This window comes from Anolis sagrei, chromosome 5 (assembly GCF_037176765.1).
Source record: "Anolis sagrei isolate rAnoSag1 chromosome 5, rAnoSag1.mat, whole genome shotgun sequence".
Classification (NCBI taxonomy): domain Eukaryota; kingdom Metazoa; phylum Chordata; class Lepidosauria; order Squamata; family Dactyloidae; genus Anolis; species Anolis sagrei.
Window position 1 is genome coordinate 174,103,160 of NC_090025.1, and position 11,716 is coordinate 174,114,875.

General features: G+C 44.1%; 1 protein-coding gene across 1 annotated transcript in view; it reads right to left on the reverse strand.

The window, feature by feature from the left end:
- Positions 1-3,562, reverse strand: part of DENND11 (DENN domain containing 11) — a 43,210-nt gene extending 39,648 nt beyond the window's left edge. The window contains exon 1 of the mRNA XM_060776827.2: positions 3,294-3,562. Coding sequence (XP_060632810.2) covers positions 3,294-3,525 — 232 coding nt within the window. The 5' untranslated portion in view covers positions 3,526-3,562. The remainder of the gene's footprint in view (positions 1-3,293) is intronic.
- Between the last annotated feature and the right edge of the window lie 8,154 nt (positions 3,563-11,716).

Consider the following 11,716-nt stretch of genomic DNA (forward strand, 5'->3'; position numbering starts at 1 on the left):
CTCTGTTATCATCACATCTTCTGAGGTAAGCCCAAAAGCAAACGAAAAACGTAACAGGTGTCAAATCCTCTTTTCAGAAGCAGGATTTCTTGTTTACATTGAAGCAGCTTTGGGCATCATGAGACAATAGGCAGAAGGTGACACATCCCTCCTCATTTGCATGTTCCAGATTAGATACCTTCCTGGAGGAGGAAGGTAAATAAATGCCAAGTCTGATACCATCTGTAGACTCAGAAACCAGGGCCCCAAATCTGACCAAGGCTGATAAACCACAATTGCTCCATGTGAAAGAGGGGAAAACACTCTGTATGTAATCAGAGACACTGTTTTGTAGCAGCAGGTTGAGCATCCCTCATCCAAAAATTTTGGAGACAATTTGGATTCTACCCCACCCCCAGTTTCTGGAATATTTTGAGATATCTTGGAGATGCGGCCCAAGACTGAATAACTTTGCATATGAAATGAATCACCGGAAAAGCATCATAGACCCATAGAGTTTTGTTTTTTTCGTGCCAGGAGCAATTTGAGAAACTGCAAGTCGCTTCTGGTATGAGAGAATTAGCCGACTACATGGACGTTTCCCAGAGGACGCCCGGATGTTTTACCATCCTGTGGGAGGCTTCTCTCATGACTCCACATGAGAAGCTGGAGCTGACAGATGGGAGCTCACCCGCTCCCGGATTTGAACTGCTGATCTTTCGGTCAGCAGTCCTGCCAGCATAAGGGTTTAACCCATTGCGCCACCGGGAGCTCTATACATAAAGTAGGAAGAAACCACAAAGGCCATCCAATCCAATCCCATTCTGCCAGGCAGGAAAATACAATAAAAAAACAAACCATGTTATAGCAGTTCGCTTTCTGGATAAGGGGTCCCCCACTCACCTACTCACTCAAACCCAAAATATTGTTCTTTACCACTATAGAACTAATGCACTTTGACATCAAAGTTAAAGTGGTATCAAACTAATTCTATTGTACACAATGTTTGTACACACTAGTGATTCTCAACCTGTGGGTCCCCAGGCGTTTTGGCCTACAACTCCCAGAAATCCCAGCCAGTTTACCTCCAGGTGTTTTGGACTTCTACTCCCACAATTCCTAATCCCACAACTCCTACTGGTTGATAGGAGTTGTGGGATTAAAAGTCCAAAATACCTGGAAGGCCAAAATTTACCCCTGCCTACAATAGTAGAACTACAACATCTATAGCACTGAGCCATGGCTGCAAGTCAGCATTTCTCAACTTGGGGATCGAGACCCCTGGAGGGGTCACGAGGGGGTGTCAGAGGGGCTGCCAAAGACCATCAGAAAACACAATATTTTCTGTTGGTCATGGGAGTTCTGTGTGGGAAGTTTGGCTCAATTCTATAGTTGATGGGGTTCAGAATGTTCTTTGGTTGTAGGTGAACTATAAATCCCAGCAACTACAACTCCCAAATGTCAAGGTCTGTTTTCCCCAGACTTCATTAGTGTTCACATTTGGGCATATTGAGTATTTGTGCCAAGTCTGGTCCCAATCCATCATTGCTTGAGTCCACATTGATCTCTGGATGTAGGTGAATGACAACTCCAAAACTCAAGGCCAATGCTCAAGGCCCTTTCAGTCTTTTCTGTTGGTCATGGGAATTGTGTGCCAAATTTGGCCCCAATTCCATTGCTGGTGGAGTTCAGAATGCTCTTTGATTGTAGGTTAACTATAAATCCCAGCAACTACAACTCCCAAATGACAAAATCAATTTTTGAGTGATGGTTGTTGTCTTGGTTGCAAAATTTGGTGGCAAATCGTCCAGTGGTTTTTGAGTTGTGTTAATCCCATTAAACATAACTCAAACATAAACATTACATTTTTATTTATATAGATTATTATTATTATTATTTTTATTATTATTGAATAGCCTTGCAGCTTCAAGGCCTGGCTGCTCCATGAAAATGAACAAAATCTGGCTTCCAGTATTTTAAAAAAAACCCTCTAAAATCAGGACAGTAAAGAAAGAACAACACTCAAAAACAGGAGAATTCAAACAAGAAACAATCAGGGCCAGCTCCACTCAACAAGCAGTGGTTCTCAACCTGTTTTTGGCCTACAACTCCCAGAGATCCTAGCCAGTTTACCAGCTGTTAGGATTTCTGGGAGTTGGAGGCCAAAACCATCTGGGGACCCCAGGTTGAGAACCACTGCAGGAAAGGCCCTGCTCGTGATTCCGTCTGCGTCGCTGGTGCGTTTGGTGGGAACGCAAGACAGGGCCTTTTCTGTGGTGGCCCCCCGACTCTGGAACACCCTCCCTAAAGATCTTATCCTGATGGCTCTGTACATTGGCAGTCTTTAGAAAGAACTTGAAGACCTGGCTGTTCCGATGTGCCTTCCCAGAATAGGAAAACTCCAACAACAAGTCCCAGAAGCACTTTAGTAGAATTGAGATTGCCGCACACCGCACACTGCACTTACCCTATAATCCTTACATATCACCTGTCACATCAGCACTTTTAATTCTGTACCCATTACCCTGGTCTGGCCCAGTTTTATTGTGTCTTGGCGTATTGTTTATTGCTTGTTGTTTAATATTGCTTTAACTGTTTTTAATTTGCTTTAGGTGTTGTATTGTTATGTTGTGTTTTGAGGTCTTGGCCTTTGTAAGCCACATCGAGTCCTTCGGGAGATGCTAGCGGGGTACAAATAAAGTTAATAATAATAATAATTTCCCAGGCAGGAAGCAGTCAAACCTTGGAACTGCAAGGCCATTCAATGCTAATCAATGTGGCCAATTGCAACATTCACACCATCCTACCTGTGTGACCGCATCTCCGTCTATGAACCCACATGTTCACTTCGTTAATCCGAAGAGGCCCTGCTTGTGATTCCGCCTGCGTCGCAGGCACGCCTGGTGGGGACTCGAGACAGGGCCTTTTCCATGGTGGCCCCCCTGCCTCAAACAGAGATGAGTTCTTTCTCCCACCCTGTACATTTCATAGACATATATATATATATATATATATAAACCCCACTTTCCTAGTTTCCAACAGACCTCAAAAACCTCTGAGGATGCCTGCCATAGATGCAGGCGAAACGTCAGGAGAGAATGCTTCTGGAACATGGCCATACAGCCTGAAACACCTACAACAACCCAGTGATTCTGGCCATGAAAGCCTCCGACAATACAGTGCCAAACTGTATCAGTCTCAGAGTGTAGGTGCAGATGAGCCATAGACTGAGAACCTTCCAAGGAAGGGTTAAATGCAACCGGAGGGAAGGCAGGAGAAGGGGCTGAGAGGCGCCAGGCGAGGGCCCGCCTTACCTGTCCGGGTGTCGAAGGTGACCACGAACACGGCCACGATCTGGTCCTGCTCCACCTGCTCGGCGGCGGAGGAAGCGGCCTCTGCCGGGACCGAGCCGGGCGCCCCTTTCCACGCGGCTGCCCCCTTGGAAGGCCCTCCCCAGCCGGACTCCCGGGGCGCCTCCTCGGGCAGAGACACGCCGGGGCCCTCGGCCCAGAACAGCAGCGGCGCCTCGTCGGCTTGCTCGCCCATGGCCGGCTGCGGCGCTCGGCGAGGAGGAGGAGGAGGAGGAGGAGGGAGAAGAAGAGGGCGGTGCTTGGCCGGGGCGAAGGACGACGGCGCTCCACATCCCTCCCTCTCCTTCCCTTTCTCCCTCCCTCCCTGCTTCCCAGGGAAGAGAGAGGCCTCGCTCGGTTTCTCCTAGCCTTCCCGCTTGGAGAAAGACCACCTGGAAGGAGGGAAGCTTGGCTCAGCGACCAAGGCTGCATCACACCTTCACCTGTCTGTTTCTAAAGGCAGAGAATGATTCTTAGGCACACAACACACTGTTCCAGAACATCTCAATAGGTTTCAGAAGGGAGAGGAGAAACCAATGCCACTCAGCCAACTCTCAAATCATTACACCACATGGGCTTCTCACTAGAGAAAAAATCCACAAAATCTGGTTTCTGACTCCTGCAGAATTCTGGGGTTTGTAGTTTACCGAGGATGTGAAAGGCCCCTCTCTAAACTACAAACCACAAAATTCTGCAGCAGACAGAAACCGGATTTTAAGTGGATTTTTTTCTCCAGTGTGATGAGGCCCTTAGAATCATAAGAGTTGGAAGAAGCCTCATGGGCCACACAGTCCAACCCCCCTGCCAAGAAACAGGAAAATCGCATTCAAAGCACTCTTATTTATTTATCGTGTCATCCGCAACCAGAACATTGTATTACATTTCTAACAGAACAAAACAAACAAACAGATTTTTTAAAAAACACAAATTTTGCAAATTTGGTAGTTGATTAAATGTCCTTTGACCAGTATCTGGCCACTTGGAGTGCCTCTGGTGTTGCCGCAAGAAGGTCCTCCATTGTGCATGTGGCAGGGCTCAGGTTGCATTGCAGCAGGTGGTCAGTGGTTTGCTCTTCTCCGCACTCGCATGCCGAGGATTCCACTTTGTAGCCCCATTTCTTAAGATTGGCTCTGCATCTCGTGGTGCCAGAGCGCAGTCTGTTCAGCACCTTCCAAGTCGCTCCGGTCTTCTGTGTGCCCAGGAGGGAGTCTCTCATTTGGTATCAGCCATTGATTGAAGTTCTGCCACTTTTGGACTCTCGCTTGCTGGGGTGTTCCAGCAAGTGTCTCTGTAGATCTTAGAAAACTATTTCTTGATTTAAGTCATTGACATGCTGGCTGATACCCAAACAGGGGATGAGCTGGAGATGTCTCTGCCTTGGTCCTTTCACTATTGGCTGCAACTTTCCGGCGGATGTCAGGTGGTGCAATACCAGCTAAGCAGTGTAATTTCTCCAGTGGTGTAGGGTGCAGACACCCTGTGATAATGCGGCATGTCTCATTAAGAGCCACATCCTCTGTTTTAGTGTGGTGAGATGTGTTCCACACTGGGCATGCGTACTCAGCAGCAGAGTAGCATAGCGCAAGGGCAGATGTCTTCACTGTGTCTAGTTGTGATCCCCAGGTTGTGCCAGTCAGCTTTCGTATGATATTGTTTCTAGCACCCACTTTTTGTTTGATGTTCAGGCAGTGCTTCTTGTAGGTCAGAGAACGGTCCAGAGTGACTCCCAGGTATTTGGGTGTGCTGCAATGCTCCAGTGGGATTCCTTCCCAGGTAATCCTCAGGGCTCGGGATGCTTGTCTGTTCTTAAGGTGAAAGGCACATGTGACAGATGGCCATCCAGACTCTGTTTAAAAGTCTCCAAAGGAGGAGCCTCCACCACCAGGGCAGAGAGTTCCACTGCTGAACGGCTTTCACAGTCAATATACTTCTCTTTTCTTTCTTTTTTTTAATTTTTTTTATTTCAAAAAAAATAATAATACAACAACCATATATATTGCAGAAATATACACAAACACATACACATACGTACACAACCCGCCACCCACAGTTACAGTTACCCCTCAACCCACGCCCAGTGCTACCCACCACCTTGGCTTCCGTCACTGATCCCCGGCCGCAGGATTTATGCACATCTTGTTTAACCCTCTATACTTCTAATTCAATAAATTCCTGTTTTTATTTCTTTAGCTCTCCCGTCAAGTATGCTAATATACCTCTGTTTTCTAGCCTTGTAGTTTGAAGCCATTGTTCCTCGTCCTAGTCTGCAGGGCAGGAGAAAACAAGCTTGCTCCCTCCTCCCTATGACTTCCTCTCACATATTTATACATGGCTATCATGTCTCCTCTCAGCCTTCTCTTCTTCAGGCTAAACATGCCCAGCTCTTTAAGCCACTCCTCATAGAGCTTGTTCTCCAGACTCTTGATCATTTTAGTCGCCTTCCTCTGGATACATTCCAGCTTGTCAATATCTCTCATCAATTGTGGTGCCCAATTGCACCTTATTAGCAGAAGTGTTGTTGTTTATTCGTTCAGTCACTTCCAGTTCTTCATGACCTCATGGACCAGCCCACGCCAGAGCTCCCTATCGGCCGTCACCACCCCTAGTGCCTTCAAGGTCAAGCCAGTCACTTCGAGGATACAATCCATCCATCTTGCCCTTGGTCAGCCCCTCTTTCTTTTTCCTTCCATTTTCCCCAGCATCACTGTCTTCTCCAGGCTTTCCTGTCTTCTCATGATGTGGCCAAAGTACTTCAACTTTGCCTCTAGTATCCTTCCCTCCAATGAGCAGTCAGGAATTATTTCCTGGAGTATGGACTGGTTGGATCTTCTCACAGTCCAAGGCACTCTCAGAACTTTCCTTCAACACCACCATTCAAAAGCATCTATCTTCCTTCACTCAGCCTTCCCTATGGTCCAGCTCTCAAATACGTAGGTTACTACGGGAAATACCATTGCTTTGACTATGTGGATCTTCATTGCAAGTGTGAATTAGCAGAAGTAATTGCTTGCATCTCCCCTGAGTTTCACGTTTTTTTAAAAAAACACAAAGTAGGCTTAAATCTACAAAATCTTGCGCCATTACCTAGTTCTTTATTCTAGCTTAGAATCACAGACCCCAAGGGATATCCCAAATTATAGGGTGAATCCCTGGGGCAAAGGCATAGCAATGGGAACCCTACTATTCTCTGGAAAAGGGGAGGAAAGGGAACATTATATAACAATAAATAAAACTTTATTTATATACTGCTCTTTCACCCCGAGGGCACTCAAGGCAGCTTCCAAGTAACATCAGCAAAGCATACAGAGTAAACAACATAAACATAAAATTAAAACATAAGCATAACATTATCACATTAACACATATATTAAAAATAATCCTGCTTGTTCAAAGCAATTAAAAAGGGCCAGGCCGAGGCTAGTGCAAACTCAAAATATGAGAGGGCCGGGAATTGAGTACAGTGCTATAGCAGGCAACAGCAATAGCAAATACAGGTCTATGACTGCTCATTTCCAAGGCCTATTAGAGAAAGTAACCGGGGTAATAGGTAGGAAGAAAAAGGCCATATTCAACAATGTCTAGGGCAGGGCTAGAGCTGGACATTCTCAAAGGCCTGTTGAAACCACTTACGAAAGGAGAGGGATGGGGCCTGTCTTATTTCCCTTGGAAGGGCATTCCAGAGGCAGGGGGCCACCACTGAGAAGGCCCTCTCTCTCGTCCCCACCACCATACTTGTGACGGTGGTGGGAGCAAAAGGAGGGCCTCCCCGAAAGACCTTAGAGTTTGCGCCGGTTCATAGAAGGAGATTAGGAACTTGCCTCCTACTTCAAGCTGAAGCAAAGAGCACAGTCATTGTGGTGTCACTCCCTTTGATGGTGACATTTGATGTAGTTCGCATCCCTCCTGTGACACCACCGAACTGATGCCTTCAACATACAGTAGAGCAGGGCTCCTCAAACTTTTTAAAGAGAGGGCCAGGTCACAGGCCCTCAAACTGTTGGGGGGCCAGATTATAATTTGAAAAAAACTTGAATGAATTCCTATGCACACTGCACATATCTTATTTGTAGTGCAAAAAACACTTAAAAACAATACAATAATTAAAATGAAGAACAATTTTAACAAATATAAACTTATTAGTATTTCAATGGGAAGTGTGGGCCTGCTTTTGGCTGATGAGATATGGTTGTTGTTGTTGTTGTTGTTGTTGTTGTGTGCTTTCAGGTCATTTTAGACTTAGATTGACCCTGAGCGAGGGCCGGGTAAATGGCCTTGGAGGGCCGCATTCGGCCCCCGGGCCTTAGTTTGAGGACCCCTGCAGTAGAGTCTCACTTATCTAACATAAATGGGCCAGCAGAACGTTGGATAAGCAAAATGTTGGATAATAAAAGATTAAGGAAAAGCCTATTACAATATGATTTTACAAATTAAGCACCAAATCATCATGTTTTACAACAAATTGACAGAAAAAGCAGTTCAATACATGGTAATATTGTCTAGTAATTACTGTATTTATGAATTTAGCACCAAAACATCACAATGTATTGAAACAGCTGTGGATCCAGGCAGGAGGCAGACTGCGTTGGATAATACAGAACATTGGATGAGCGAAGGTTGGATAATTGAGAGTCTACTGTACCTTAGGCTGCTTTGTGGAACTTGCTCCATTTGAGAGAACAGCACTAATGCCTTGTGATTCAATCCTATGCAACTTTACTGCATCAAACTCCCATTTTTAAAGACTACTTCAGGGTGCAGACCAAGTAATTGGGTTTAACCAAAGCAGGAACTCCCAGCATTCCTATCACTAGCCATCCAACAAGGAGTTGCAGTTCAACATCCATACAGTTCCTATCCTTCATTTATCAGAACAAGCACAGTTAGCTCTGGGTAAGGACCTCTAAGCAAATCAGCTGTTCTGAGTAAATGTGTAGGATTCATCTACAAGTTACAGATTCTTACTCACAAGTAAGTTTGCATGATCTGTGTGTATATTTTCACTAAGTTCTTAGTAAACCAAAGTGTACTAGAATGGAGTCCCTCTAAGATTGGTAGTACTCTGCTCAGTTACAATTATTTTTAGTATTAATGTCTTAAATTATTTATACCCTTCTCTTCTGCCAAAACTGGTGTTCAAAGTGAAACTAACAGGGATTTTTTTGGTGCTAGTTACCATATTTTTTAAAAATATATATTTTATTTGCACCAATTCCCACATAAATATTTGAATGCTGTAGCAGAAAGCCAGTGCTCTGCTCTTTAGTTACACTTTTTGTCTGTAGTGGTTTCTCCAGTGAAGCAATATTCTATACCTATAAAGCCCTAAACAGTTTGTGTCCTGCTTATCTTCGCGGCCGTATCTCCCTCAATGAAACAGTGCGAGCGTTAAGATCTGCCGGGGAGGCCCTTCTCTCACTCCCACCTCCGTCACAAGCAATGGTTGGTGGGAACGAGAGAGAGGGCCTTCTCAGTGGTGCACCCCACCCCAACCCCCGGCTCTGGAATTCTCTCTCCAGGGAGGTTAGAGTAGCGCCCACCCTGTCCACCTTCTGGAAAGACCTGAAGACTTGGATGTTCCAATGTGCCTTCGAATAATGGGTTAGCTACTGATTAATATTACAATTTAATGGTATAGTACAATATAGTAATATTTAATACTGATATTATACTATGCTAAGAATATAATATAATGTATGTATGTATGTATGTGTATATATCTTGTAAGCCGCTCTGAGTCCCCTTCGGGGTGAGAAGGTCAGCATATAAATGTCATAAATAAAAAAATTAAGTCTGCCTATCCCTAATCTTTTGGTTGGATCTCCAGCACTTTATTCCCATCTGCAGCTGTACAATTTGCATTGGCACAAGCCCTTGGCCTGCCCTATTAGTCTCAAATCTGCACATGCCCACTTTTCTTGGCTACCGGTTGTTGGATGTTTAGTTTATGTTTTATGATGTTTTACATTTTATTGGTTTTACCGTTTAAGACATTTTACTGTTATATGTTTTTAATTGTGTTACTTGTAACCTTGTTAAATTGGGCTTGGTCCCCATGTAAGCCACCCCGAGTCCCTTTGGGGAGATGGAGGTGGGATATAAGAATAAAGTTATTATTATTTACTATCTGTCCCTTGCCGCGCGTTGCTGTGGCCCAGTCTGTGTATGTGTGTGTGTGTGTGTGTTTGTGTATATATGTGGTTTTGTGCATGTGTTGTTATGTATTTTTTATTTTTTGGCTTCTTAAGTCTCTTCCACTGTGTTTTTTATGTGTGATGGTCACTTGTTGGCCTGATAGGTGTCTTGTGTCCAAATTTGGTGTCAATTCCTCCAGTGGTTTTTGAGTTCATTACATTCTTATTTATATAGATTACTATTATTTTTATACTAAACAGGTGCCATTAATTCAGAAAGGCCATCAGTGCGTACTGTGTGTCCCATCTTTTCCAGCTAAATATCAGTTTTTTTACTGCATTTTTTTTCAACAGCACATTTTCTGCCCAACTGCATGTAAAAACATAATAAAATAATAACAAACTTTATTTGTGCCCCGCCACCATCTCCCCAAAGGGACTTGGGGCGGCTAACAAAGTATTCAAGGTGCCACACATAAAATAGAATTACATATCAAAACAATACACAATTTGACTGAATACAACATGAATGCAACATCCCAGTTTTTTGGAAGTTTGGCCAGGATGGCCTCCCTTTTAAAAATGATTGACATTACTTCCTCCTTCCTTGCTTCTATTTCCCCATGCCTGTCCCCATGTCTTCTCCCTCCCTCCCTCGCAACCCAATCCACACCATGATACATTGAGAGGAAGAGTACAAGGTAAATGAAAGAAATGTTTCTGTATGTTGGTTCTTTTTATTGCTTTGCATGTTGAGAGAGGGCAGGTGATCGAGTTGTTGATGTGGACCTACATCTTTGCAGGATAGACCATTCTAAACGTATGCCCAAGCAGGAAGCTGCTCTTCTTAAGTGCATTTACCTCCATTAGGTCCATGCTGGTGGTTTTAACAGAAAGAGGAAAGCAAGAAATGGTCAGGGGTAATTTTAAATAGATGATGACTGTCCTTTTAATTATAGTCTTTTAATGCTAATGCATCCTCCATTTGAATGGTTACAAATTCTGTGGGTCATTCAACAAGAAACTAACCTCCATCCATGGGGCTTGGCAGAAAGGGTTTGCTCGCTGGCTGGAGGCCTTTGCACCTGCACGTAGCATAGGCCCTTTTCTTCTGGGGTCTAGAGGTCCATGTAAAGGGGTTATTATGTAAAGTCTTTTCTCCCTTGTGTAATGCCTGACTGACTTCAGCCCTTGTGTGAGTCCAGCTGTAGCCTGGCTGATTTATTCCTAATGAATATATAGTCTGTGTGCAGCCTCCTCTTCTTCCCATTTGCCTGGAAAAGAGAGCCACTCAATTTAATTGGGCTTTCCCACCAAGTAAGTGCACATAGAAAGTCAGCTTTAACATAGGAACCTTTTCTTGAGGAGACCCATTAGGGTCTTGCTTTAAAAGGCCAAATCCTTTCCTAATACAGAGCTTTTTTGAACTGTGATTTCTAATTACTTTTGTTAATTATTAGTATTCTGGTAAATGGGAGGAAAGCATTGTTCAAAGTAGAGTTTTGGGTGTAATATGTAAAAGTTGAAAGCCATAGTAGAGATCATCTGACAGAAGAGAAGTCAGGCTTGTGAACACCAACAATTAAGGAAGCTGTGAGATAAATGCTTGTAAGGATTCAGCTGGTTGGGTAGAATTAATATTTAGGAAGCAGGCTCAAGATTTATAGCAGAGATGGATATTTCCAGGGCCTCTTTAATTTCCAAACACTCAATTCTGGTTGGCAGGGGGAGGCAAGGTATAGATTATGGCTATAAAGACTTGTGTCTACATTGTATACCCTCCAGCATTTAACAGATGAGAATGGGAACCAAGTAGCATCAGTATAATCGAAGTACCAAAAGCTGCTTAAGGAGAAAGAATAGAAAAGCTAGATGGTACAGCAGTTTGCTTATGCTTGAACCTACTGAGAAGCAAAGATTTTCTCCCTTCCTCCCTGAGTTAGGGTGCATCCAGACACGCCCTTTATCATGGTAACTCCCACAATAAAGAAGGGGCTATCCAGATGATGTCCTGGACAAACCCAAATTAATTCACCACAAACCAAGAAAATCCTGGTTTGTAGCGAATTAATTAGATAGTGGATTTATTCCACACCTTCTTGGAAAGTGCAGGATAAACCCACTATTTCTGGTGTCTGGACTGCAGTCCAGACACCATTCCCACAGTGTTCCTGACTAAATTAGTCCAGAAAACTCTGGGAACACCCACTCCCACAGCCCCCAAACCCCTTTGAAAAGTAAGGAAAACTTACCTGG